General features: G+C 38.1%; 2 protein-coding genes across 2 annotated transcripts; both read left to right on the top strand.

The window, feature by feature from the left end:
- The first annotated feature begins 14,274 nt into the window (after nt 1–14,274).
- Nucleotides 14,275–15,636, top strand: LOC149024810 (aspartic proteinase NANA, chloroplast-like). Its single transcript, XM_089143538.1, has one exon. The coding sequence runs from the start codon at nt 14,275–14,277 to the stop codon at nt 15,634–15,636; it is 1,362 nt and encodes a 453-aa protein (XP_088999664.1).
- A 7,213-nt stretch (nt 15,637–22,849) lies between these two features.
- Nucleotides 22,850–24,316, top strand: LOC149024809 (aspartic proteinase NANA, chloroplast-like). Its single transcript, XM_089143537.1, has one exon. It carries the CDS (start codon nt 22,850–22,852, stop codon nt 24,314–24,316), a length of 1,467 nt encoding a protein of 488 aa, XP_088999663.1.
- Nucleotides 24,317–24,629: the final 313 nt, after the last annotated feature.

The raw sequence follows: 24,629 nt of genomic DNA, 5'->3' as shown, positions 1-24,629 counted from the left end.
TCCTGTTACACATATTGGGAATTGCAGCTCCATACCCACTTTACCTCTCACGAACGTATTACATGTTCATTCTTTTGGTTTTAATTTATTATCTGTTACCTAACTTACCCAACAAATTCATTGTTTCATAACTTTCTATCCTGATCATTGTGTGATACAGGACCTACGCACGAAGGAGAGGGTTGGGCTAGGCAAGGCGTATAATGGACTTTATTATTTGGAATTGGATTATCCTGTCGCTGCTATTGTTTTACCCGCCAAAGACCTTTGGCATTCTCGTTTAGGCCATCCATCTTTAAAGGTTTCTAGTTATATTTTACATTTGGATCCTAATATTTCTTTTCCTAAAGATTGTGTTTGCTCCAGTTGTCCTTTAGCTAAGCAAATTCGACTTCCTTTTCCATCTAGTACAATTTCTACCACCTCTTGCTTTGAATTGATACATTATGACATATGGGGACCTTATTTCGTTCCCTCAATTTGTGGTGCAAAATATTTTTTAACTATTGTGGAAGATTTTTCACGATGCGCGTGGGTGTTTTTGTTAAATCATAAATTTGATGCTTGGTCCCGATTAAGGGAATTTTTTGCTATGATCAAAACCCAATTTGGATACCAAATTAAACAACTCAGAACTGATAATGGTCGTGAGTTTTTTAATCACCATTCAAATGCCTTTTTTACAACCCATGGTATTATTCATCAACATATTTGCGTTGATACACCCCAACAAAATGGGGTTGTTGAATGCAAACACCGCCATCTTCTTAATGTGGCCCGTGCTCTCTCTTTTCAAGCAAGTCTACCTCATAAGTTTTGGGGTCCTTGTGTTTTGACAGCCGCTTACCTAATTAACCATTTACCCACCCCGCTATTACATGGTAAGTCACCACTTCAAGTTTTATTTGGCAAGATCCCTTCATATTCTCATCTTCGAACTTTTGAATGCCTTTGTTATGGTCATAACCATTCATTCATTCGTCATAAATTTGATCCCCGAGCATCTCCAGGCGTTTTTATTGGATATCCATATGCACAAAAAGGGTAAACGATTTATGATTTACAAACACATAAGGTTTACATTAGTCGTGATGTCACATTTGTTGAAGATTCTTTTCCCTTTTCAAAATTGTCATCCCCATTATTGCTTGTTTTACCCATTGTAGCTTCAGATATTGATAGTTTACCCATCTTGTTAGACCCACCCTTATCAACCACACCCTCTCCCCAACCGGTTGAAGAACCTCCTTCACCCACCCTCCCATCCACTACCATCTCTCGGCCATCTCGGGTTCATCGACCACCACCCCATCTTCAAGACTATCATTGTTACGCCATGGATGCCCAAGCTCCTCCTTCATGCACAGGTACTCTCACTCCTGAAAGTTGTTTTTTATCCTATCATAGATTATCCTCATCCCATTTCAGGTATCTCAAGGCCCTCAATGCTATAATTGAACCTACAAGCTTTGCTAAGGCTATTATTTCACCTGATTGGAAGGAGGCCATGGACAATGAAATTGCAGCTCTTGACCTTAACAAAACTTGGTCTCTTGTACCTTTGCCCCCAAACAAGAAACCAATAGGTTGTAAATGGGTTTACAAAATTAAACGGCATTCAGATGGGTCAATTGAGCGGTATAAAGCGCGTTTGGTGGCAAAGGGTTATATTCAAATTGAGGGAGTTGATTACCATGAGACATTTGCCCCAGTTGCTAAGTTGGTTACTGTCAGAACACTTCTTTCCATTGCTGCCATCAAAGGATGGTCCTTGCATCAATTGGATGTGAACAACGCTTTTCTCCATGGCGATCTTGATGAAGAGGTATATATGACACTTCCACCTGGTTATCATCGAAAGGGGGAGAAATTGGTTTGTCGCTTGCACAAATCATTATATGGGCTTAAGCAGGTATCCCGTAATTGGTTTTCCAAGCTTTCTGGTGCCCTTATTGATCTTGGATATACACAATCTAAGGCATATTACTCTCTATTTTCTCTACTTACAGAGTCTTCAGTATAATTCCAACTGACGGACTAGGGTGGCAGTTGGTTAGTCAATCGACTGCCTGGAGGGACCACCATCTAGTGCTTTGCAGCAAGGGTTGTTTGTCTTCCTAGTTAGATCAACACACTGGTTTGTGCTTAGGATCATTCTAAAGGCTCTTACCTGGGTTAAGACATTTTCCAAATTTTGTCACTTGCGAGCTGAAAATCCACCTACCCAAGCCATCTGGGTTCTTGTTGGATCTTCTTCTAGTTTCCAACAAAGTGACAATACCACCATCTCCATCATCTAGATCTATGGGTTTTGATGCAAAACCATTGGTTTCAAGTTGGATGGCCACTTTTTCCCACTAACTGCTTGGGTTCTCGAACCTACAATTTGGAATTCATGTCAGGATCCTAGTGGGTTATCAAAAATGATGTGCATTATTTTATTTTATTTGGCTAAAATGTCACTTTATTACATTAATAATGTAATAGAGAGAGAGAGAGAGAGAGAGAGAGAGAGAGAGAGAGAGAGAGAGAGAGAGAGATAACATCAATAAAAAATTGCATTTGCAAAGCATGATCACTACTTTCTACCTCACACCCTTGGTATTCCAAAAGAATATCATTCTAAAAAATTATTAGATAGGAAAACCCCTTCCCGGTTGGAAGAGCCAATGATCTAAGTTTGACTGTTCATAACACTTTTTCTCTTTTCACCAAGAATGGATAAATTTTTGCCATTGCTTCAAAAGCAGTTTCGCTTGGCCTACTTTTTGAGATCTCCATTTCTTCATCTAGACCCTCAAACATTGAGTGAGGTTACTTCTTTCCCCCTTCGCCCACCAAGTTGCACCGTTTTTCTCCCATTGGTTAGTCCCATAATCATACCAAAATGTCTTGGCCTCACTGCAACACCCAACCGAACCGTTGGATCAACCTTATATCAAGAGACTCCCAAGTTCTCCTCATAAACCAAAATTTGAGAATCCCCCTCTTTGCCAAATTTCTTTGTATTAGACCCCTCTTTTGGTAACGTGTCTGTAACTTTATCATTTTCAAAATTTTTTGCATTTTCTAAATCTAAAACTATGAAATCCATTTCATCATCCATCTCTTCTTTTGAATGGTTAGAGTCCATAATTGCTAAATTAACCTAGACCTGTAAACGGATCGGATTCGGCTCGGATACACCAGTATCCGAATCCAAATAGCAAAACCGCTATCTGAATCTGAATCCGGATCCTGCAGAAATTTAGAGAAGGCATCCAAATTCGAATCCGGAACTTTATCAGATATCCAATAATAATCCAATCCGATAAACTATCCGATTATTGATTGGTGATTGTTATTTTTTTTTATTTTTTTATTTTCGATTTACAATTTCTGGTTACCGATAACCGGTATCCGAATTCGATTATCAACATTTTTTTTGTGAAAAATGTTTAATACTTTACTCTAACCGGATAATTTTTTTATTTTCGATTATCTGATTACAGGTTTCCGAATCCGAATACCAGTTTCCGAATCCGATTATCATCCATTGTTAGAGAAAAAAAATGTTGAATACTTTACTCTATCCGGATAATTTTTTAACTGGATATTATCCGATCCGATTAGCAATTATTTGAATCCGAATCTGGTTGCTTAACGGACGGATACGCATATTTTCCGATAAGAAAATTTTCGGATATGGACACCCTTAAACTAATACGAATGCGAATTTGGAGGCAGATTTTGGCTATCAATTTACAAGTTTAAATTAACCTCCTCATCCCTTGGATTAGGCAATAGGAATCAAAGTTTTTGTAGATGACAAACTCTGACTCCCCTTTATGAGGAATGTTGGCCCCCTCAACATGAGGAATGTTGGCCCCCTCAACAGAAACGATTTATTCACTTTTGCACTTTCCACATTATTTAAATTTTTTAAATTTGACTCACTTTGAATTTGCTTAGTCCTCAAACTCTCTTCTTGGGACTAGACAAATTATATGGCTTCTGTGTATCAAAAACTTTTGAAATAATTGGAGTTTCCACCAAATTCTCCTTAGAAAAATTCTAAGTTTTATTTAAAGAGGGCTCCTCCATATCTACGGCTAAGAGACTTCTAGAGTCTTATCCTGCGTTGTCTTCTCTAGCGCCGACAACCTCTACTCCATTATAGGATTCTTAGATTTTTTTTTTCCAACAAACATAGCGTTGTTACATGCCTAAAGCTTCTGCAAGAGGCACACATATTATCTCCATCTTCATACACAACATATTCAGTAAAATTGAAAACCGTCGACCCAACATCAGGTTCTGTTTTGTTTGATCTAAACTTCAAGCACATACCCCCACCCCATTTTCCACCTCAATTACGATATGAGCATAATTACCAAAAAAACCTTGCTTAGTTCTGTTATCAAGAGCAATGGAAAAAAAGTACTCATGCCAATACTCCAAAGGAAGATTTGGGAAACGAATCCAAGCTAATTTGTTGATGGCTGGGATGTATTCACATTAAGATCAAGCTTCCAACATTGAAACCAAACTATTTGCAAGGCAATCTTACAAGGGTTGCGTCTCCATTCTTCAGACATGTCCTTTTTAGAACCAAACAAAACCTCTACAATGGAATGCCTACAATGGAATGCAAACTCACGTTAGCATCTAATTTCCAATTCGTCACTTCCTTTCTCACAGCTTCCATGGTGTCTTTCCTAAAATCAAATTGTCCGATCAAGGCGCATATGAACAAATTATGCTCATGCTCATAATCAATCTATGGAACAACCACATGAGTAAACTTCCCTTCCTCAATCGGCTTAAGCAAACCTTCCATGGACATCTCTGAACTTCCCCTCACTATTCCAGCATAAGAAAGGACACCTTCAGTTGCCAGATCTGGTGGGCAGGAACTTGCAACCACCACCATGATCAAGCAAAAAACAAAAGATGTGGAAAACCCAAATACTTATTTTTGCCACTCAAATCTGTAATCTCTTTACCTTATACTATCCTTGAAGCTTGGCAGTTGTTTAGTTGGTTGTCTTACACATGATATGCTTGAGCATATTTTCAATCAAGGTACTTTTGAGTTTTCAAGTTATATGGAATGATAACATCATTGCTTAATAGCCAAACTGATACACAAGGTAAAGTTACTCCCAGGTTACTTAATGTAATTTCCTTCGAAAAATTGGTTAGTGTAAGTATTTGCAACAAATTTGGTCTTTATTTTATGATTGAAATTCATCTTCTGAGAAACTAAAGAGTTTCATATCATAATTTACTATATCATGTGGGGGAGTAGGCTTTAAGCTGGTATGGCAGCTATTGACACAATTTTTATATCTATATCATAAAGTTGAGTCTCAATGTTTAAAGACCTCTATTTCTTTCTTTCCTTTTTTTTGTTTTTGGAGGGGAAGGTAGTAGGGGTTCACATCCTCTACAAATTCTCACCTCCTATAATTCCTTATAATTCATATTTAGGATTGTCCTATAATTCCTTATAATTCATATTTAGGATTGTGACACATGACAGTTAATTATCTAAGGGTCATGATTATAACCCAACTAAGAACTTAACCTAATAAATCCCTAAATTCTTTTCCCCAGGTGGAAGGCCTCTATTTTGAAGCGTTGGGGGGTTTTGGCAAAAAAAAAAAGCGTTGGGGGTAATTTATTCAAATAAATATTAAATATACACTTATTATTATTATTCAATTATGGTAAGAAATAAAATTAATTATATAATCTGTCTAAGAGATGACTAACAAACTCAGAATTAACTTTATCTTTGGGTCCAAAAATAGGCCTACCTCCCTTCCACCACCAATTTTTTTTTTTATAAAACTGTATCGAAAACGGTGTCTTTCCTCTTCTTGAAGAAGAAAAACAGCATGTAATAACGTAAATTCTCAACAGCCAAAATTTGGTTCCCTTTATATCTTGCCAGCTCCATCAATAAGGAAGGAAGGGGAGTCTGAGAGCGAGAGAGAGGCAAGCAAGGAGAGAAAACCAGTAGCTAGTCAAAGTATCTCAAATCCTCTCTCTCTCACAGAGCAATAATCATGTTATTACGATCCACCCTCCAGTTCTTCTTATTCTTATTCTACGTTTCCTCCATTAATGGGTTCTCTTCTTCAAATCCCTCTGCAAAAGATTCTTCTGCCTTTCACTTTGAGATGATTCATAGACATGCTCCGCGGCTCTTGGGTGATAGGACCCTAACCCACTACGATCGCATCCAGGAACTCCTTCATGCCGATAAGATCCGTATGCAGATTCTCTCCCACAAACGTAACCTCAGACATGCATCATCATCAAGGAGAATAGCATCTCAGCTTCCTGCTTCTTTCTCGACTCCATTGATCAATGGCGAATTCACTGACACAGCTTCGTACTACGTATCATTCAAAGTTGGAACTCCAGCTCAGGAATTCTTGCTGCTGTTAGATACAGGAAGCGATCTCACCTGGATGAATTGCAGGTTCAAATGTAGTCCTAATCAGGGCAATAACCAACCCGACAAAGGTACCCATTGCAGCAACCCGAGTGAGTATAACTTAACAAGGAAAGCTTTCCAACCCGAGGGTTCCCAAACCTTCAAAACCATACCTTGCCAGGGCCGCTTTTGTCAAGAAGCTCTCCTGAGCCTCAATTCTGATCCAGATAGGTGCGTCACCCCCGATTCCCCTTGCAGCTACGACTATGCTTACATTAGCACTGAAGTAGCCCAAGGTGTTTTTGCCAAGGAAACTGTAACTGTGAAACTGAGCAATGGTGAAGAGAAGAAGATCCCTGACATTTTAATAGGTTGTACACGAGAATGGAATGAATCATATGGGATTGGCAAAGGTGATGGCATTTTTGGTATGGGTTTTAACCCCAATGGCTTCGTCAACAATGTCTACAAGAATTTTGAGGGGAAATTCTCCTACTGCTTGATGGACCAATACAGCACCAACATCACCAACTACCTCACCTTCGGCCATCGACAAGTAATGCCTCCCAACATGCAAACCACCCTGCTGGGTGTCATTGGAGATCATTTTGGTGTTACCGTAGAAGGAATTTTTGTGAATGGCAGGAAATTGAATATCTCTAACCAAGTATGGAATATCGACCAGGGTCGAGGAATGATGGTTGATTCAGGGTTTAGCCTGACCTCATGGGTTCCAGAGGCTTATGATCCTATCATAACCGCCCTTGAGAAGCCATTAGAAGGCAAGCTTAAAAAGGTCCAAGTTCCGGGTTTCGACTCATGCTTCGAGGTACCCAACTCTGACTCATACAAGGCATTGGTACCTAAGTTTGAGATCCAGTTCTCCGGTGGCGCTCGATTAGCACCACAAGTGGATAGTTATTTTATAATTGCAGACGCTGGAGTGCGTTGTTTTGGGTTTCAAATGGCACCGGAAGACTCCCCTGGTAAATCTTACTCCATACTTGGAAACGTGATGCAACAAAATCATATGTGGGAGTTTGATATTCTTGGTGAGAAATTGGGATTTGCTCCCTCAACTTGTGAGCTTTCTGCTCATTAGCTAGAGAACCCAGCTACGTCCTATGGTTCAGTCTAGTTAAAAAAAAAAAAATCATATGTAGGAGTTTGATATTCTTGGTGAGAAATTGGGATTTGCTCCCTCAACTTGTGAGCTTTCCGCTCATTAGCTAGAGAACCCAGCTACGTCCTATGGTTCAAGTCTAGTTTTTTTTTTTCCTCACCATTTTCCCTCTCTGTTTTGATCCTTACCAAAAAAAAAAAAAAAAAAAAAAAAGAAGAAAGGAGAAGAAGAAGAAAGAAAGAAAAAGAAAAAGAAAAAGAAAAAGAAAAAGAAGAAAAGAGTCTAGTTTTTTTTTTTTTAATCTCTACTTCTTGTAGAAATTTGAGTTCACATCTAAGTTCTAGTATAGAGCTCTAGCCAAAGTGCGACATTTCTCCGATTTTTTGCCGAATACTTCAGGTGGAGTTTCGACATGCTTTGATGATTAGATTCGAGCTCTTATTGAGATAGCCCTCTCTTTTCATCTAAGGTGCACTTGCACATCATCACAAGCGCTTGTCGATTGCTAGCCAGTTGGAGATGACATACGACTAAAGGCTCCACAAGCTCGTCATCCTCAGTCTTCACAAACCCTTGCTTGCAGTTGTATTCAAATCTTTCTTTCTCTACTTGGCGTTCAAAAAATGCTTTGATAATTCGGTCTCGTTCTCTTAGACAACTGGAAATCCCAAGCAAGCTTCCTATCCACCCTCTAGGCGCGCAGTTGAATATTGATGCATCTCCTTCAGGTGAGCACTGATGATAGGGTATATTTTGGGTTCCTAGCTCAAGAAATTCTTTCTATTGAAGATTTTTATTGCTTCCTTTGTGCATCTTGGTGTGTCATATGGTTAGGGTTTTTAATCATGTTTTTAAGATCTTAATCGAGTTTTTGGTTTTGCACTTTTTTGTTAAACTCTCACAGGAATGACCATCACCTTGGAGGTCGAAAGCTCCGATACTATTGATAACGTGAAGATGAGAGAAAGGAAGGAGTTGGCTTACTAGTGGTGAAGGTTCGGGCAACTGCAGTGAAATTTCAGCAATATTTGCTTGTTTTTCTAGATTTTCAAGCGACTTTTGTAAATGTCGTTTTTTGCCTCAATTTTTATTTCGATCCTCATTGAATTAGGGAAATTTCGCCATATTTCCAATGAATTTTGCCAAAATGTTTTTCCATGGCTCTAGTAAGTGTTGTCCTGAAATGACAATTGTCTCGAAACACATGTTATAATTAAGGAGAAATGGACATGATAGATTTTTATTTTAATATTTGATGCTTTGTTTCAGAGAAATATCATTCCCAAATTGTGTTATTGGCTGCAGAGAATCTTCATCCCAAAGATCTCTGATATAATTTTCAACAAACTCTGTAGTGTAGCCTGACTTGCCTTTCCCCAATTCTTTATCATAAGAGTTCCTTTCCTGTTCTAGCACAGAAGACCCTTGGGTAATTTGGTAGTAGGGAGAATGGGACATTTCATGCCTAGAATTACTTCAGAATCATTGTTGGTTGTAACATCAACATCATTAGTAGCAGAAGAATTATTAGGAGAAATTGAAGAGGTTTGATTTTTCAACAATAAAGGGGAACCCCTCAAGATGGTCCACGACCGAGACCTTGAAACTTCGTTTTTCTTGTTTATAAGAGTCATGGCTTCCAACTCTTCCCATTTTGAGGCAATATTACTAGTTCTCCTTCTAGTGATATGAGAGTACCAAAAATTCTCGACATCATTATCCGTCTTCCTAGAAGCTGACCAGCAATTAAAGACCATCTACATGTACAGAGTAACAAGACATCTTAACTATCAGTAGAACAAAATGAGAGGTGGGTGGGGGCAACATGACATCTGGTTTAGCCCATGGCACTGTTAACTACTTGCTAGGCAAGGTGAATGTTGGACTTAAGCTAGGGCATCATTTTAAGGTCAATTTTGAAGGTGTATTAACTAAACCAGTTGGGAGGCTCTATTTGCCAGTTGAATTATGTAATTGTAAAAGACATGGATTATCCACTGAAAGCCCAGAATTGGAAAGGGAACAATCCATGCACATCGTAGATCAGGATTTCATGCCTCAGCGGTAACACCTCTTAATAAATTTCCAGAAAACGAATCTCACTGGTACAATATCTCCCTACTAGCAGCCATGGAGATTGGGAGTGAAAAACTACAAATAATCCCATGTGGGACCGACAGAAGAATACGTGAAGAGAAGAAGAACCTGGAGACCCAATGCAGGCATCTTCCATCACATGAGAAAACAAATTCTGACTCTATTTTTAATGGTGGAAAAATGCTCAATTGATGGGGCAACAAACCGCTTGGACCAACCATCGGGTCCGAAATTCACACCTTTGATCCCCCCTCTTTGACAAGCTTTGGGGTGATCGCAGGTGTAAATTACACCTCTAAACACCAACTAAACATCCCAAATAAAAAAATAATAAAAAAAAAAAGAAGTAAGAAGCTCTAGTTCTATGTCAAATCTAAAATTAAGGAGTCATTCCCTGGAGGAATATGCCTTCATAATATATACATATCTTGTTTCTGTTGCGTGATCTGATCGAAGTTAATGGAACACAAAGGTTTTCCCAACTAAATCATACTTCCAACAAGGTTTTTCCCAAAATAATTCTCTTGAAAAATGGTTTAATAGAAGAGAAGAGAAGGAATTAGTTTTCTTACCTTGAAGATCCAAAATCTAATAATGACACGTGTTTTTATTCACAAAAAGTGCTTTCTCTTGCTCCCATAAGTGCTCTTCGACTTCTTGAGAGTCTTATTGTTGTCTTAGAATAATAAAATAATGATATTAGGGTTTTAAAACCTTAAATAGGGGTTTCGGAAGTGAAAATATCAAAACTCTCAGTATAATTCCAACAGACAAACTAGGGTGGTAGTTGGTTAGTCAATCGACTGCCTGGAGAGATCACCATCTAGTGCTTTGCAGCACAAGGGTTGTTTGTCTTCCTAGTTAGACCAACACACTGGTATAAGCTTAGGGATCATGGTTAATTAAGACATTTTCCAATTTTGTCAGTTACGAGCTGAAAATCCACCTACCCAAGCCATCTGGGTTCTTTATGGATCTTCTTCTAGTTTCCAACAAAGTGACAATACCACCATCTCCATCATCCAGATCTATGGGTTTTGATGCAAAACCATTGGTTTCAAGTTGGATGGCCACTTCTTCCCACTACATGCTTGGGTTCTTGAACTTACTGTTTGGATTCATGTCAGGATCCTAGTGGGTTATCAAAAATGATGTGCATTATTTTATTTTTTTCGCTAAAATGTCATTTTATTACATTAATAATGTAATAAAGAGAGAGAGAGAGAGAGAGAAATAACATCAATAAAAATTACATTTGCAGAGCATGATCACTACTTTCTACCTCACACCCTTGGTATTCCAAAAGAATATCATTCTAAAAATTATTAGACAGGAAAACCCCTTCTCGGTTGAAAGAGCCAATGATCTAAGTTTGACTGTTCATAACACTTTTTCTCTTTTCACCAAGAATGGATAAATTTTTGCCATTGCTTCAAAAGCAATTTCCCTTGGCCTACTTTTTGAGATCTCCATTTCTTCATCTAGACCCTCAGACATTGAGTGAGGTTACTTCTTTCCCCCTTCGCCTACCAAGTTGCACTTTTTTTCTCCCATTGGTTAGTCCCATAATCATGTCAAAATGTCTTGGCCTCACTGCAACACCCAACCGAACCGTTGGATCAACCCTATATCAAGAGACTCCAAGTTCTCCTCATAAACCAAAATTTGAGAATCCCCCTCTTTGCCAAATTTCTTTGTATGAGATCCCTCTTTTGGTAACGTGTCTGTCACTTTATCAGTTTCAAATTTTTTTGCATTTTCTAAATCTAAAACTATGAAATCCATTTCATCATCCATCTCTTCCTTTGAATTGTTAGATTCCATAATTGCTAAATTAACCTAGACCTGTAAACGGATTGGATTCAGCTCGGATACACCAGTATCCGAATCCGAATAGCAAAACCGCTATCTGAATCCGAATCCGGATCTTGCAGAAATTTAGAGAAGGCATCCGAATTCGAATCCGGAACTTTATCAGATATCCAATAAAATCCAATCCGATTATTGATTGGTGATTGTTATTATTAATTTTTTTTTCGATTTACAATTTCCGGTTACCGATTACCAGTATCCGAATCCGATTATCAACATTTTTTTGTGAAAAATGTTTAATACTTTACTCTAACCGGATAATTTTTTATTTTCGATTATCCATTTACAAGTTTCCGAATCTGAATACTAGTTTCCAAATCCAATTATCATCCATTTTTAGAGAAAAAAATGTTGAATACTTTACTCTATCTGGATAATTTTTTAACTGTATATTATCTGATCCGATTAGCAATTATCTGAATCTGACCGGTTGCTTAACGGACGGATACGCATATTTTTTGGTAAGAAAATTTTCGGATATGGACACCCTTAAACAAATACGAATGCGAATTCGGAGGCAGATTTCGGCTATCAATTTACAAGTTTAAATTAACCTCCTCATCCCTTGGATTAGGCAATAGGGAATCAAAGTTTCTGTAGATGACGAACTCTGACTCCCCTTTATGAGGAATGTGGGCCCCTTCAAAAAGGCAACGATTTATTCACTTTTACACTTTCCACATTATTTAAATTTTTTAAATTTGACTCACTTGAATTTGCTTAGTCCTCAAACTCTCTTCTTGGGACTAGACAAATTATATGGCTTCTGTGTATCAAAATTTTTTGAAATAATTGGAGTTGCCACCATATTCTCCTTAGAAAAATTCAAAGTTTTATTCAAAGAGGGCTCCTCCATATCTACGGCTAAGAGACTTCTAGAGTCTTATCCTGCGTTGTCTTCTCTAGCGCCGACAACCTCTACTCCATTATAGGATTCTTAGATTTCTTTTTTTTTTCAACAAACATAGCGTTGTTACATGCCTAAAGCTTCTGCAAGAGGCACACATATTATCTCCATCTTCATACACAACATATTCAGTAAAATTGAAAACCGTTGACCCAACATCAGGTTCTGTTTTGTTTGATATTCTAAACTTCAAGAACATACCCCACCCCATTTTCCACCTCAATTACGATATGAGCATAATTACCAAAAAAACCTTGCTTAGTTCTGTTATCAAGAGCAATGGAAAAAAAGTACTCATGCCAATACTCCAAAGGAAGATTTGGGAAATGAATCCAAGATAATTTGTTGATGGCTAGGATGTATTCACGTTAAGATCAAGCTTCCAACATTGAAACCAAACTATTTGCAAGGCAATCTTACAAGGGTTGCATCTCCATTCTTCAAACATGTCCTTTTTAGAACCAAACAAAACCTCTACAATGGAATGCAAACTCACCTTAGCATCTAATTTCCAATTCCTCACTTCCTTTCTCACAGCTTCCATGGTGACTTTCCTAAAATCAAATCGTCCGATCAAGGCAAATATGAACAAATTATGTTCATGCTCATAATCAATCTATGGAATAACCACATGAGTAAACTTCCCTTCCTCTCAAAACCTTCCATGGACATCTCTGAACTCCTCACTATTTAGCATAAGAAAGGGCACCTTCAGTTGCCGAATCTGGTGGGCAGGCCACCTTAAGCCATAGCCATGATCAAGCACAAAACGAAAGATGTGGAAAACCCAAATACTTATTTTTGCCACTCAAATTTGTAATCTCTTTACCTTATACTATCCTTGAAGCTTGGCAGTTGTTTACTTGGTTGTCTTACACATGATATGCTTTAGCATATTTTCAATCAAGGGACTTTTGAGTTTTCAAGTTATATGGAATGATATCATTGCTTAATAGCAAAACTGATACACAAGGTAAAGTTAGTCCCAGGTTACTTAAATGTAATTTCCTTTGAAAATTTAAAGATGGTTAATGTAAGTATTTGCAACCAAAATTTGCTCTTTATTTTATAAATGAAATTCATCTTCTGACAACAAAAAGTTAATTTACTATATCATGTGGGGGAGTAGGTTTAAGCTGGTATGGCAGGTGTTCGACAAAATTTTCATATCATAAAGTTGAGTTTCAATGTTTGAAGACCTCTCTTTGTTTTTTTCTTTTTCTTTTTTTTAATTTTAATTTTTCTTTTAATCTCAGCCAATCATTTGGTATTATATGCACTGCTGTGCACAGCAGTGAATTTTATTTCCCCCTATTTTGAGGCGCTGGGGTAATTTACCCAAATAAATATTAAATATATACTTATTATTATTCAATTATGGTAAGAAATAAAATTAATTATTATAATCTGTTGAAGAAATAACTAACAAACTCAAATTTAGCCTTTGTCTTTGGGTCCAAAAATAGCTAACTCCCTTCCATCACCACAATTTTCCCTGAGACCGTATCAAAAACGATGTCTTTCCTATTCTTGAGGAACAAAGATAGCATGTAATAACGTCAAATTCTCGCAGGTCAAGATTTTGTCCCCTTTATATTTTACCTGTGAGACTTGCCTGCTCCATCAATAAGGAAGGAAGGGGAGACTCTGAGAGAGAGAGAGCCAGGAGCTAGTCCAAGTAACTCAAACCCCCTCTCTCTCTCTCTCTCTCCCTCCCTCTCTCACAGAACAATAATCATGTTATTACGATCCACCCTCCCATTCTTCTTATTCTCTTTCTACATTTCTTCCATTAATGGGTTCTCTTCAAATCCCTCTGCAAAAGAATCTTCTGCCATTCACTTTGAGATGATTCATAGACATGCTCCGCGACTCTTGGGTGATAAGACCCTAACTCACTACGATCGCATCCAGGAACTCCTTCAAGCCGATAAGATCCGTATGCAGATTCTCTCCCACAAACGTAACCTCAGGCATGCATCATCAAGGAGAATAGCATCTCAGCTTCCTGCTTCTTTCTCGACTCCATTGATCAGTGGCAAATTTACTAACTCAGCTTCGTACTACGTATCACTCAAAGTTGGAACTCCAGCCCAGGAATTCTTGCTGCTGTTAGATACAGGAAGCGATCTCACCTGGATGAATTGCAGGTTCAAATGTAGTCCTCATCAACAGGGCAATAACCAACCCGACAAACGTAGCCATTGCAGCAACCCGAGAGATTATAACTTAACAAAGAAAGCTTTCCAACCCGAGCGTTCCCAAACCTTCAAAACCATACCTTGCCAGGACCGCTTTTGTCAAGAAGCTCTCCTGAGCCTCAATTCTGATCCAGAAAGGTGCGTCACGCCCGATTCCCCTTGCAGCTACGACTATGGTTACAGTAGCACTGAAGTAGCCCAAGGTGTTTTTGCCAAGGAAACTGTAACTGTGAAACTGAGCAATGGTGAAGAGAAGAAGATCCCTAACATTTTAATAGGTTGTACACGAGAATGGAATGAATCATATGGGATTCGCAAAGCTGATGGCATTTTTGGTATGGGTTTTAACCCCAATGGCTTCGTCAGCAATGTCTACAAGAATTTTGAGGGGAAATTCTCCTACTGCTTGATGAACCAAGACAGCACCAAAATCACCAACTACCTCACCTTCGGCCATCGACAAGTAATGCCTCCCAAGATGCAAAACACCCTACTGGGTATCATGGGAGATCACTTTGGTGTTACTGTAGAAGGAATTTTTGTGAATGGCATGAAATTGAATATCCCTAACCAAGTATGGAGTATCGACAAGGGTCGAGGAATGATGGTTGATTCAGGGTTTTCCATGACCTCATTGGCTCCAGAGGCTTATGATTCTGTCAAAACCGCCCTTGAGAAGCCATTAGAAGGCAAGCTTCAAAAGGTCAAATTTCCGAATTTCGACTCATGCTTCAAGGTACCCAACTCAGACTCATACAAGTCATTGGTACCTAAGTTTGAGATCCAATTCTCTGGTGGCGCTCGATTAGCACCACAAGTGGATAATTATTTTATCTTCGCAGACGTTGGAGTGCGTTGTTTGGGGTTTCAAATGGCCCAGGAAGACTCCCCTGGTAAATCTTTCTCCATACTAGGAAACATGTTGCAACAAAATCATCTGTGGGAGTTTGATGTTCTCGGTGGAAATTTGAGATTTGCTCCCTCAACTTGTGAGCTTCCTGCTCATTAGCTAGAGATCCAAGCTACGTCCTATGGTTCATGTTTAGTTTTTTATCTAATTATTTTTTATTATTTTTTTGGGTAATTTTCATCTGACTCCTGAGGTTTGGTCCAAGTCACTTTTAGTCCAGTTTAAGTTTTCTTTCGCATATGCTCTCCTGTGGTTTTAAGAAATGATCAAATAAAGACAAACTTAACAAAATTTATTAGTTTAATAATTTTTGTGACAAAAATACCCTTACTTTTTTTGATTTATTTGTTTTCGTTGTTTTTTTTCCTAATAAGTTTCTTTCTTTTATTCAAAGAATAAATGTAAAAATTCATTTTTCTATCCGTCTTCTCCGTCGTCGGCCAAGAACCAGCCGCTACTTAGCCCTAATCCTCAGTCCGTTGCTCAGCCCTGCTTTGGCCACTCGCCCTCACAAGAATCTCGACCATTAACGGAGAATCACCGACCAAACGCTAGTTAACTCGTTATTCAATCAGTAATTCCTAGTTGGAATCCCCAAAAAATGGCCGAGGAAATCCAGGTTTCCAAACACCAACCGTAAACTACCTACCAATCTTCTCTTTTCTCTTTCAGTGGTTCTTGGTTTTCTGATTGCGATTTAAATACAAAATAGAAAACACACCATTCACCAAACCTACCTTATGAACCATCTCTAACACTTTTAATACCAGAAATCTCTTCTTCATCTACCCTTTCTAAACCTTCGAAGAGAGGGATGACAGGTTTTTCCCTCTTTCAGAAACCTTAATTTCCTCTTCATTTCCTATGTTCCTTCCACTGGTTGACTCAACAGGCTTTGATCCATCTCCAAGTTTGTTGGGTTCTTCTTCTTTTCTCTCGAATTATCGAATATTGTTTCTGTTTTAGTTCTTTATTTCGCATTTTAGGGCTAGGATGAAACCATGATGCACACCGGTAGCATTCCCTGAGACAAAGCTTCATCCTTGCTGAATTTTAAAACCATGAAAACACAAATTCCGTTTCTCTCTTTATTGATCTGCTTATCTTCTCCATTGGTACTTCCTCGACGACGAAGAAGACGGATAGAACGGCGAAGAACAGAGGGTCTCACATCGTAGCGTCAAGAGATTCTTTTCACTATAAAAATGAAATTTTTACAGTTATTCTTTGAATAAAAGAAGAAAAAAACTTATTAAAAAGAAAAGAAAAAAAACTAAAACGAATAAATCAAAAAAAAAAGGGGTATTTTTGTCACAAAAATTATTAAACTAATGAATTTTGTTAAGCTTGTCCTTATTTGATCATTTCTTGAAACCACAGGGGAACCATATGCAAAAGAAAACTTACACTGGACTAAAAGTGAGTTGGACCAAACCTCAGGGGGTCCAAATGAAAATTACCCTATTTTTTTTAATCTCTACTTCTTGTCCAAATTTGAGTTCAAATCAAGTTCTTGTATAGAGCTCTAGCCAAGGTGCGACATTTCTCTAAATACTTCAGGTGGGGTTTCGACATGCTTTGATGATTCGATCCGAGGTCTTATAGAGATAGCTCTTTCTTTTCATCTAAGGTGCACCACCAAGTCATTGCAGATGCTTATCAATTGCTGGCTAGTTGGGGGTGACAATCGACTAAAGGCTCCACAAGCTCGTCATCCTTAGTCTTTGCAAACCCTTGCTTGTCTTTGTGTTCAAATCTTTCTTTCTCTACCTGGTGTTCGAAAAATGCTTTGATAATTCGGTCTTGTTCTCTTAGACCACCGGAAATCCCAAACAAGCTTCCTATCCACCCTCTAGGCACGCAACTGAATATTGATGCATCTCCTTCAGGTCAGCACTGACGACAAGATATATTTTTGGGTTCTTGGCTCAAGAAATTTTTTTATTGATCAAGATTGCCATTGCTTCCTTTGTGCATTTTGGCGTGTCCTATAGTTAGGGTTTTTAATCACATTTTTAAGATCTTATCAAGTTTTTGGTTTGGTAGCTTTTTGTTACGCTCTCACAAGAATGACCATCACCTTAGAGGTCAAAAGCTCCAATACCATTGATAATGTGAAGACGAGAGAAAGGAAGGAGGTGGCTTACCAGTGGTGAAGGTTCTGGCAACTACTGTGAAATTTCAACAATGTTTGCTTGTTTTTCCCGATTTTTCGGTGACTTTTGTAAATGTCATTTTTTGCCTCAATTTTTATTTTGATACCCACCGAACCAGGCGAATTTGCCTAAATGTTTTTCCATGGCTCTAGCAAGTGCTGTCTTGAAAAGACAATTGTCTCAAAACACATGTTTTATTTAAGGAGAAATGGACATGCTAGATTTTTATTTTAATATTTGATGCTTTGTTTCAAAGAAATATCATTCCCAAATTGTGTCATTGGCTGCAAAGAATCTTCATCCCAGAGATTTCGAATATCATTTTCAAACAACTCTCTAGCGTAGCCTGACTTGCCTTCCCCAATTCTTTATCAAAAGAGTTCATTTCCTATTCTAGCACCGAAGACCCTTTGGTAAATGGGTAGTAGGGAGAATGGGACATTTCATGCTCAGAATTACTCCAAAATCATTGTTGGTTGTAACATCAATATCATTAGAAGCAAAAGAATTATTAGGAGAAATTGAAGAGGTTTAATTTTCAACAATCAAGGGGCACCCCTCAGGAAGGTCCACGGCCGAGACCTTGAAACTTCGTACCTTGCAACTTCGTTTTTCTTGTTTATAAGAGTCATGGCTTTCACCTCTTCCCGTTTTGAAGCAATATTACTTGTTCTCCTTCTAGTGATATGAGAGTACCAAAAATTCTTGACATCATTATCTGTTCTTCCTGGAAGTTGACTAGCAATTAAAGACCATCTACATGTACATAATAACAAGACATCTTAACTATCAATAGAACAAAATGAGAGGTGGGTGGGGGCAACACAACATGTTGTTAAGCCTATGGCACTGTAAACTACTTGCTAGGCAAGGTGATGTTGGACTTAAGCTAGGGCCATCATTTGAAGGTCAATTTTGAAGGTCTATCAACCTAAACCAGTTACGTATATCACATTGCTCAAAATTTCAAGCTACATATTCATACTTAGTTGGCAAAGTTCAATACCTCATAGTTAAAAGGATGCAGAAATTCCCATGTATATAAATGAATTAAAGATATCAATGTAGAATAAGGAGATTCCTCAGAGTGATTGTTTAGGTATCTAGGTTCAATCATAAATAAAAGATGTGATATAGAGGATAATGTTTCCCAAAGATTTAAAATAGGGTGGATGAAGTGGAGAGGTGTGTTTGGGGTCTTGTGTGATCGGTGTATTCTATTAAAGCTTAAAGGAAAATTTTATAGGGCCGTTGTTCGACTAACTATGATGTATGGTGCAGAGTGTCGGATTGTTAAAAGAATCATATAGATAAATTCAATGTAGCAGAAATGAGGATGCTAAAATAGATGAGTGGCAAAACTAGGAATGATGAGATAATGAATGATCATATTAGAGTTGGTTTGAGAGTTGCTCCATAAGTGATAAGCTTCGAGAAAGTCGTTTAAGGTGGCATGACCACGTTTAATAGAGACCTATAAATGTCCTTGTACGAAGAAGTGATATAATCCAGATTGAAGGGACTAGAAGAGCTAAGGGTAGACTTAAGATAACTTTAGATAGGTGATGAGAAATGATATGCATAGCTTAGGCCTTTTATCTAGCATGATCTCAAACATAACTGATTGGAAGCCAAGAATCCATGTAACCAACCCGATTTAATTGAAACAAGGCTTATTGTTGTTGTTGTTGTTGTTGTTGTAATGTAGAATCCACCAAGCAGATCCAACATAGTGAATTCCATTTCAATGCCTCACATTCATCCACTCATGTATGCAAAGATTGACTATTGACAAGTTTTTTGGGGAATCACTATATTGAAGTTAAGATGTTATATGTTTAAATATCTTTTTGGGTAGGATTAACCATTTGAATGGTAGAACTTTGTTGCTACCTGGACAGCACTAGCAGCCGATGACGTCAAAACTCAAAGAGTTTTCCAGAAAATACAAAAACCCAAGAGGGTGTTTGTTGGACTGAAAAAAAAAATAGGAAAAGCAATTCATACCATCATAAATTGGGTCGAGCTTCAATGCAGTGCATTAAATGCGCAGCATTGAAGTCCAGGCGTCATAGATTGGCTAAGCTTCCAACAATAGTATATAGGTGGCTACGAATTTTCATTTTACTCATAGTAGGTCAATCTCATCTTGAGTGAAGTCTCCTCCCTTATATATGGTTTATCCGTCTCAATCTGTAGCTCTTTATGCATCTTCTAAGCCCTAGACTTAGAAATACTTCTTTCTTTCTCAGTCTAAACTCCTTTTCTCATTGCAAATAACTAATCCATCTTTTTCAAGTGGCTGCGTTTGTTTGCTAGAATAACGGTGGGGTGGGGAAAAAGGGGATTGGAAAATTCTTGATAAAGAAAACTTTTCCTTTAAATCCTAAAAGTGTGGTTTGTTTGGTTGTTTGAGGTGAAAAAGTTAGAGACAAGTTTTCTTAATTTAAGGAAACTTGTCTAGTGAGGTAGTAAACCAACTTTTCCACCCTCGCCCTTTTCAAAACTCTACAAAAAATGTGTGGGACTTTGTGGAAAAGTAAAAAGTGGGACCCACAATTAACACTTTTCCACAAATCCTTTTTTTCCTTCTCCCTCACCCCACTACATATGGGGCCCACATATTTTTTTTCTTCCCACCCCACCTTTGCAAACAAACGCAACGTAAGGTCTTACTAATCCTCAGTCCTCCCTAGGGTTACCTTCCTATTTACAAATAATACAGGCACAAGGGTGCTTAGGCGTGGATATTATCATTGATCACTGATAACCGTATCTTAAAACTTTAGTGAACTAGACAAGAAATTTGGCTAGTCTTGATTTCATCTTTAGAGATTTGATATGGCTGCTACTTGAAAAAACACTCCAAAAATCGCTGGAATATTTCTTTGGATTTTTCATTTTACATCAGGTAAGATTCCTAGAGGTTTCTCCAAGTCATATTTAGTCCAGAAAAAATGATATTTTGCATTTGTCTCTTTTGTAATATTCCAAAAAAGTCAATATAAGATATATCATTATTTTTATGATTAAAATACCCTTATGATTTGTATTTTGGAGTAGGCAATTTTTATATTATTAGGGATGGGGATAGTACATAATGTACCATTAGACACAATTGAAACCACGACCTCTTCCCCGAATGGAGTTGGTCTTACCCACTGACAACCCTGCGATGGTAATATCCTTATAATTTTAGATTTCCTTTCTCAACTGATAGCATATTCAATTAGAATTTCTTCTAATGCCAACTTATTGGTATTTCATACTTTCGTTCAAGATTTGGATAAGTTGAAAGAAAAGAAATTGAAAGATTGTAAAGACATTTTTGTCATAAAAATGATTGTGCGTTCTTAATTAATTTTTCTAGATATCACAAAGGAAGTAAATGCAAAATATTATTTTATGTAGACTAAAAAAAACTTTAGGGCCTGTTTGGTTACATGAATCTAGAGATTTCAAATCTCTGGATTCATGAATGTGAGAATTATACCCGTTTGGTTGTAAAAATCTCTAGATTCAGAAATCTCGATTCACGTTTTAGTGTAAAAGGTGAACTATAGATTATGGGTAAGGGTGAAACCGGATTTCAAAAAGCTATACATTGTACATTCACAAAAATCATGTCGATCAAATAAATTTTGAATGAATTCCGTTTCATTCCCAACCAAACACTTAATTTTATAAATTTAACTCCTGATTTGAGTCTATGATTTGAAATCTCTAGATATTGTCCCGGCTCATCCCAACCCGGCCCTTAGGGATCCAAATGAAAATTATTGGTTCACATCCTATAAATATTAGAAACAAAAATGACCCTAAAATAAGTTCGTCGGTGATTATTGAATCATAATCTTTTTTTGGATCTACATAACAAATCCACAAATCCAAGTTCATGATTATTGTTTTTTTGAATCATAACCACGTCCAATCCCAACAAATCTTAACTGCATTGAACAGTTTAGCAAGAACAGGCTTATCATGGTAATCCCGAGAAGCGGCTCAATTGGTAAAAAACCAACAACTTCAAAAAGGAAGTCATGTTGAAAGTCTTAGTCCCACATCTAGTAAAAATGGGAGTTGTTGTCTCGCATCGAAAAGAAGTGGGAGTTTGTTGAGAGTTTTAATCCCAGTTCGAGTAGATGTTGGAGAAGGTGTGGATGTAGAGAGGCTATAAAAATATGCCTCCCATTCCACATGTAATTCATCCCAAAATCCTCCTTCTTGTATAATTATTTATTTATAGTAAAATTTTCTCTATTCCCCGTGATTTTTTTCTTTAAGGATTTTTCACTTAAATTTGATTGCTCTATTTGGTGGGTTATTTATAACCAACATGTCATAATTCAAATCCCTTCAAAGGCCAAGGGCTGCCTTATATTATGTAATAACCCAGCCCTTAATATATAAAATGTGCCTATTCCAAAAAGTAAAAATAAAAATTAAATAAAAAAGACTCTGCGATGGAAATCTCTCATCCCTTCCCCATCCATGCATGTCCATACAACCTTACCTCTACGGCTCTACCAGCATCTTGGCATCTCTCTTCTGCCGGCCCCTGCTGTCACTTCTCTTCCCTGCTTCTGCATCCTCTTCACTTACCATTTCTTCTCTCCTCCGATGACAGCATATTCACCATTTTCGTTTAGTTGAAGAACTCTAAGAACATTCTCAATGTTCTGCTGTAAAACCAATAACAAAAAAGCCACTATTTCATTTCTAAAATTTCTTCCATCTTTCTTAGCACAAAATAAGTTAGGGTATAATAACTTGAAGTCTTGAAATTCTCAACGGCTTCATGTAATTGGACCCCCTCGTTTATTCTATTCCCAGTTTTCCTATTTGTTTCAAAAAAAATGAATTTTGCTTGGGTACAATTAATGCGTAACACCTGCAGCTTGCGGACATCAAAATTCCTGTTTCACAAAAGTATTAAAACTCACTTTTACAAAATAAACGGTCAAGATTTCGATGTGGATTGTACTCTGTGCGGTACTGCGCACTAATTGCGCAGCACCGAAGCACGACCCCAGAAAATAGGGAGGAAAGAAGAAGATAGCAGAGAAGAGAAGAGGGATGAGGCCAGCCCTGAGACAAGATTTTCCTAACCAGGAAATGTGAGAATCTCAGGGCCCAGGGTTTTCTCTCAAACAATAATGTCATTCCTTCATTTCTTATTGCTATTGTACATCATTCTGATTAATGGGTTCTCTGCAAATTCTTCTGGCGTTCACTTTCGGATGATTCACAAACATGCTCCGGAGATTTTAGGTGAAAGGACTTTAACCCATTCCCAGCGCATCAAAGAGCTCCTTCATGGCGACAAGGTCCGCATGGAGATCCTCAGCCACAAGCGCAGGCTCAGGCGTGAATTAGGAGCAACATCATCATCAAAGATGAGGGCATCTCAACTCCATGGCAGGCACAAGTCTTCTTTCTCGTTTCCTTTGCTGTCTGGTGCCTTCATGGATGCACTTTCGTATTATGTATCGTTCAAGGTCGGCACCCCACCTCAGGAATTCCTAATGTTGATAGATACAGGGAGCGATCTCACCTGGATAAATTGTAGGATGAAAAGTAATAAGAAAAAACGGAGCAAGTGCAAACCAAAAGAATTGAAGAGAAAAAAGCGAGTCTTCCATCCCGAACGTTCCAAAACTTTCAGAACCATACCCTGCAACACCACCCTGTGTCGAAAAGGTTTATCTGATCTCATGTCTGAAAAATGTCGAAAACCCAGCTCCCCTTGCAGCTACGAATACTCATACTTCAGCACGGAAGTAGCCCGAGGCATCTTCGGCTATGAAACCGTGACAGTGAAGCTTACAAACGGCAGGAATAAGAAGATCCCTAACATGTTAATAGGTTGTACGCAGAGATGGGACGATTCCAATGTAAAAAGCAAAGCCAATGGCATCTTAGGTCTGGGTTTCAATACCTATGGCTTCGTCAACCATGTCTACAAGCACTTCCATGGGAAGTTCTCCTACTGCTTGATGGACCAACACAGCACCGAGGATGTAACCAATTATCTCACCTTCGGCGAACGCAGCCCCCAGTTAATGCATCCCAAGATGAAATTGACCACATTGGGTCTCATCTCAGATCATTTTGGGGTTACTGTGAAAGGAATCTATGTCAATGGGGTGAAATTGAAAATCCCAGATGAAGTTTGGAACATCGAGAAGGGCGGAGGAATGATTGTTGATTCTGGGTTTAGCTTGACTATGTGGGTTAAAAAGGCATATAATCCAATCTTAACTGCTCTTAAGAAGCCATTAAAAGGGAAGCTTAAACCTGCCAAGTCTGAGAATTTCGACGCATGCTTCAAGGTCCCCAAGAATAGCAGCAAAAGCATGACAGAGTCGTTGGTGCCTAAGCTGGAGATCGAGTTCATGTCTGGGGTTCGATTGAAGCCAGCACTGAATAGCTATTTCATTGACGAAGACAAGGGAATTACCGACGTGAAATGTTTTGGGTTTTCTCAGGTTCCGGAAGAGGAAGACTCCGACGAACCCATCTCTATTCTTGGAAGCATAATGCAACAGAATCACTTGTGGGAGTTTGACATTCCTCGGAATCAACTGGGTTTTGCTGCCTCCTCTTGTAAGCTTCCTGTTTAGCCAAGAAAATGCTTCGCGCATTGACGTCCTGCAAAATTTTGAACCGTCCCATTCAAGATTTCGGTTAAGAATTTCGATCGCGACCGTTAAAACAATGGTCCTCTTTTTATCTCCAAACTTCAAACACGAAAACTCCGATTACCTGCACGCATGTATAGATTAGATCAGTGAATTACAATGCAATGAGTTCAAGTTCTTAAAAGATAGTGTTCGAGTGAAATTATGAAACAAGTACAACCTTTTTTTATTTTTCATTGTATTATGCTTCCCCAAGCTTTACCAAAAAAAAATGCTTCCCATAATTTGCCCAGTT

This window comes from Hakea prostrata, chromosome 2 (genome assembly GCF_041222555.1).
Source record: "Hakea prostrata isolate BN-2017 chromosome 2, UWA_Hpros_2, whole genome shotgun sequence".
Taxonomy (NCBI): Eukaryota; Viridiplantae; Streptophyta; class Magnoliopsida; order Proteales; family Proteaceae; genus Hakea; species Hakea prostrata.
The sequence above is the reverse complement of the archived record's forward strand: the minus strand, read 5'-3'. Positions and strand labels throughout refer to the sequence as shown.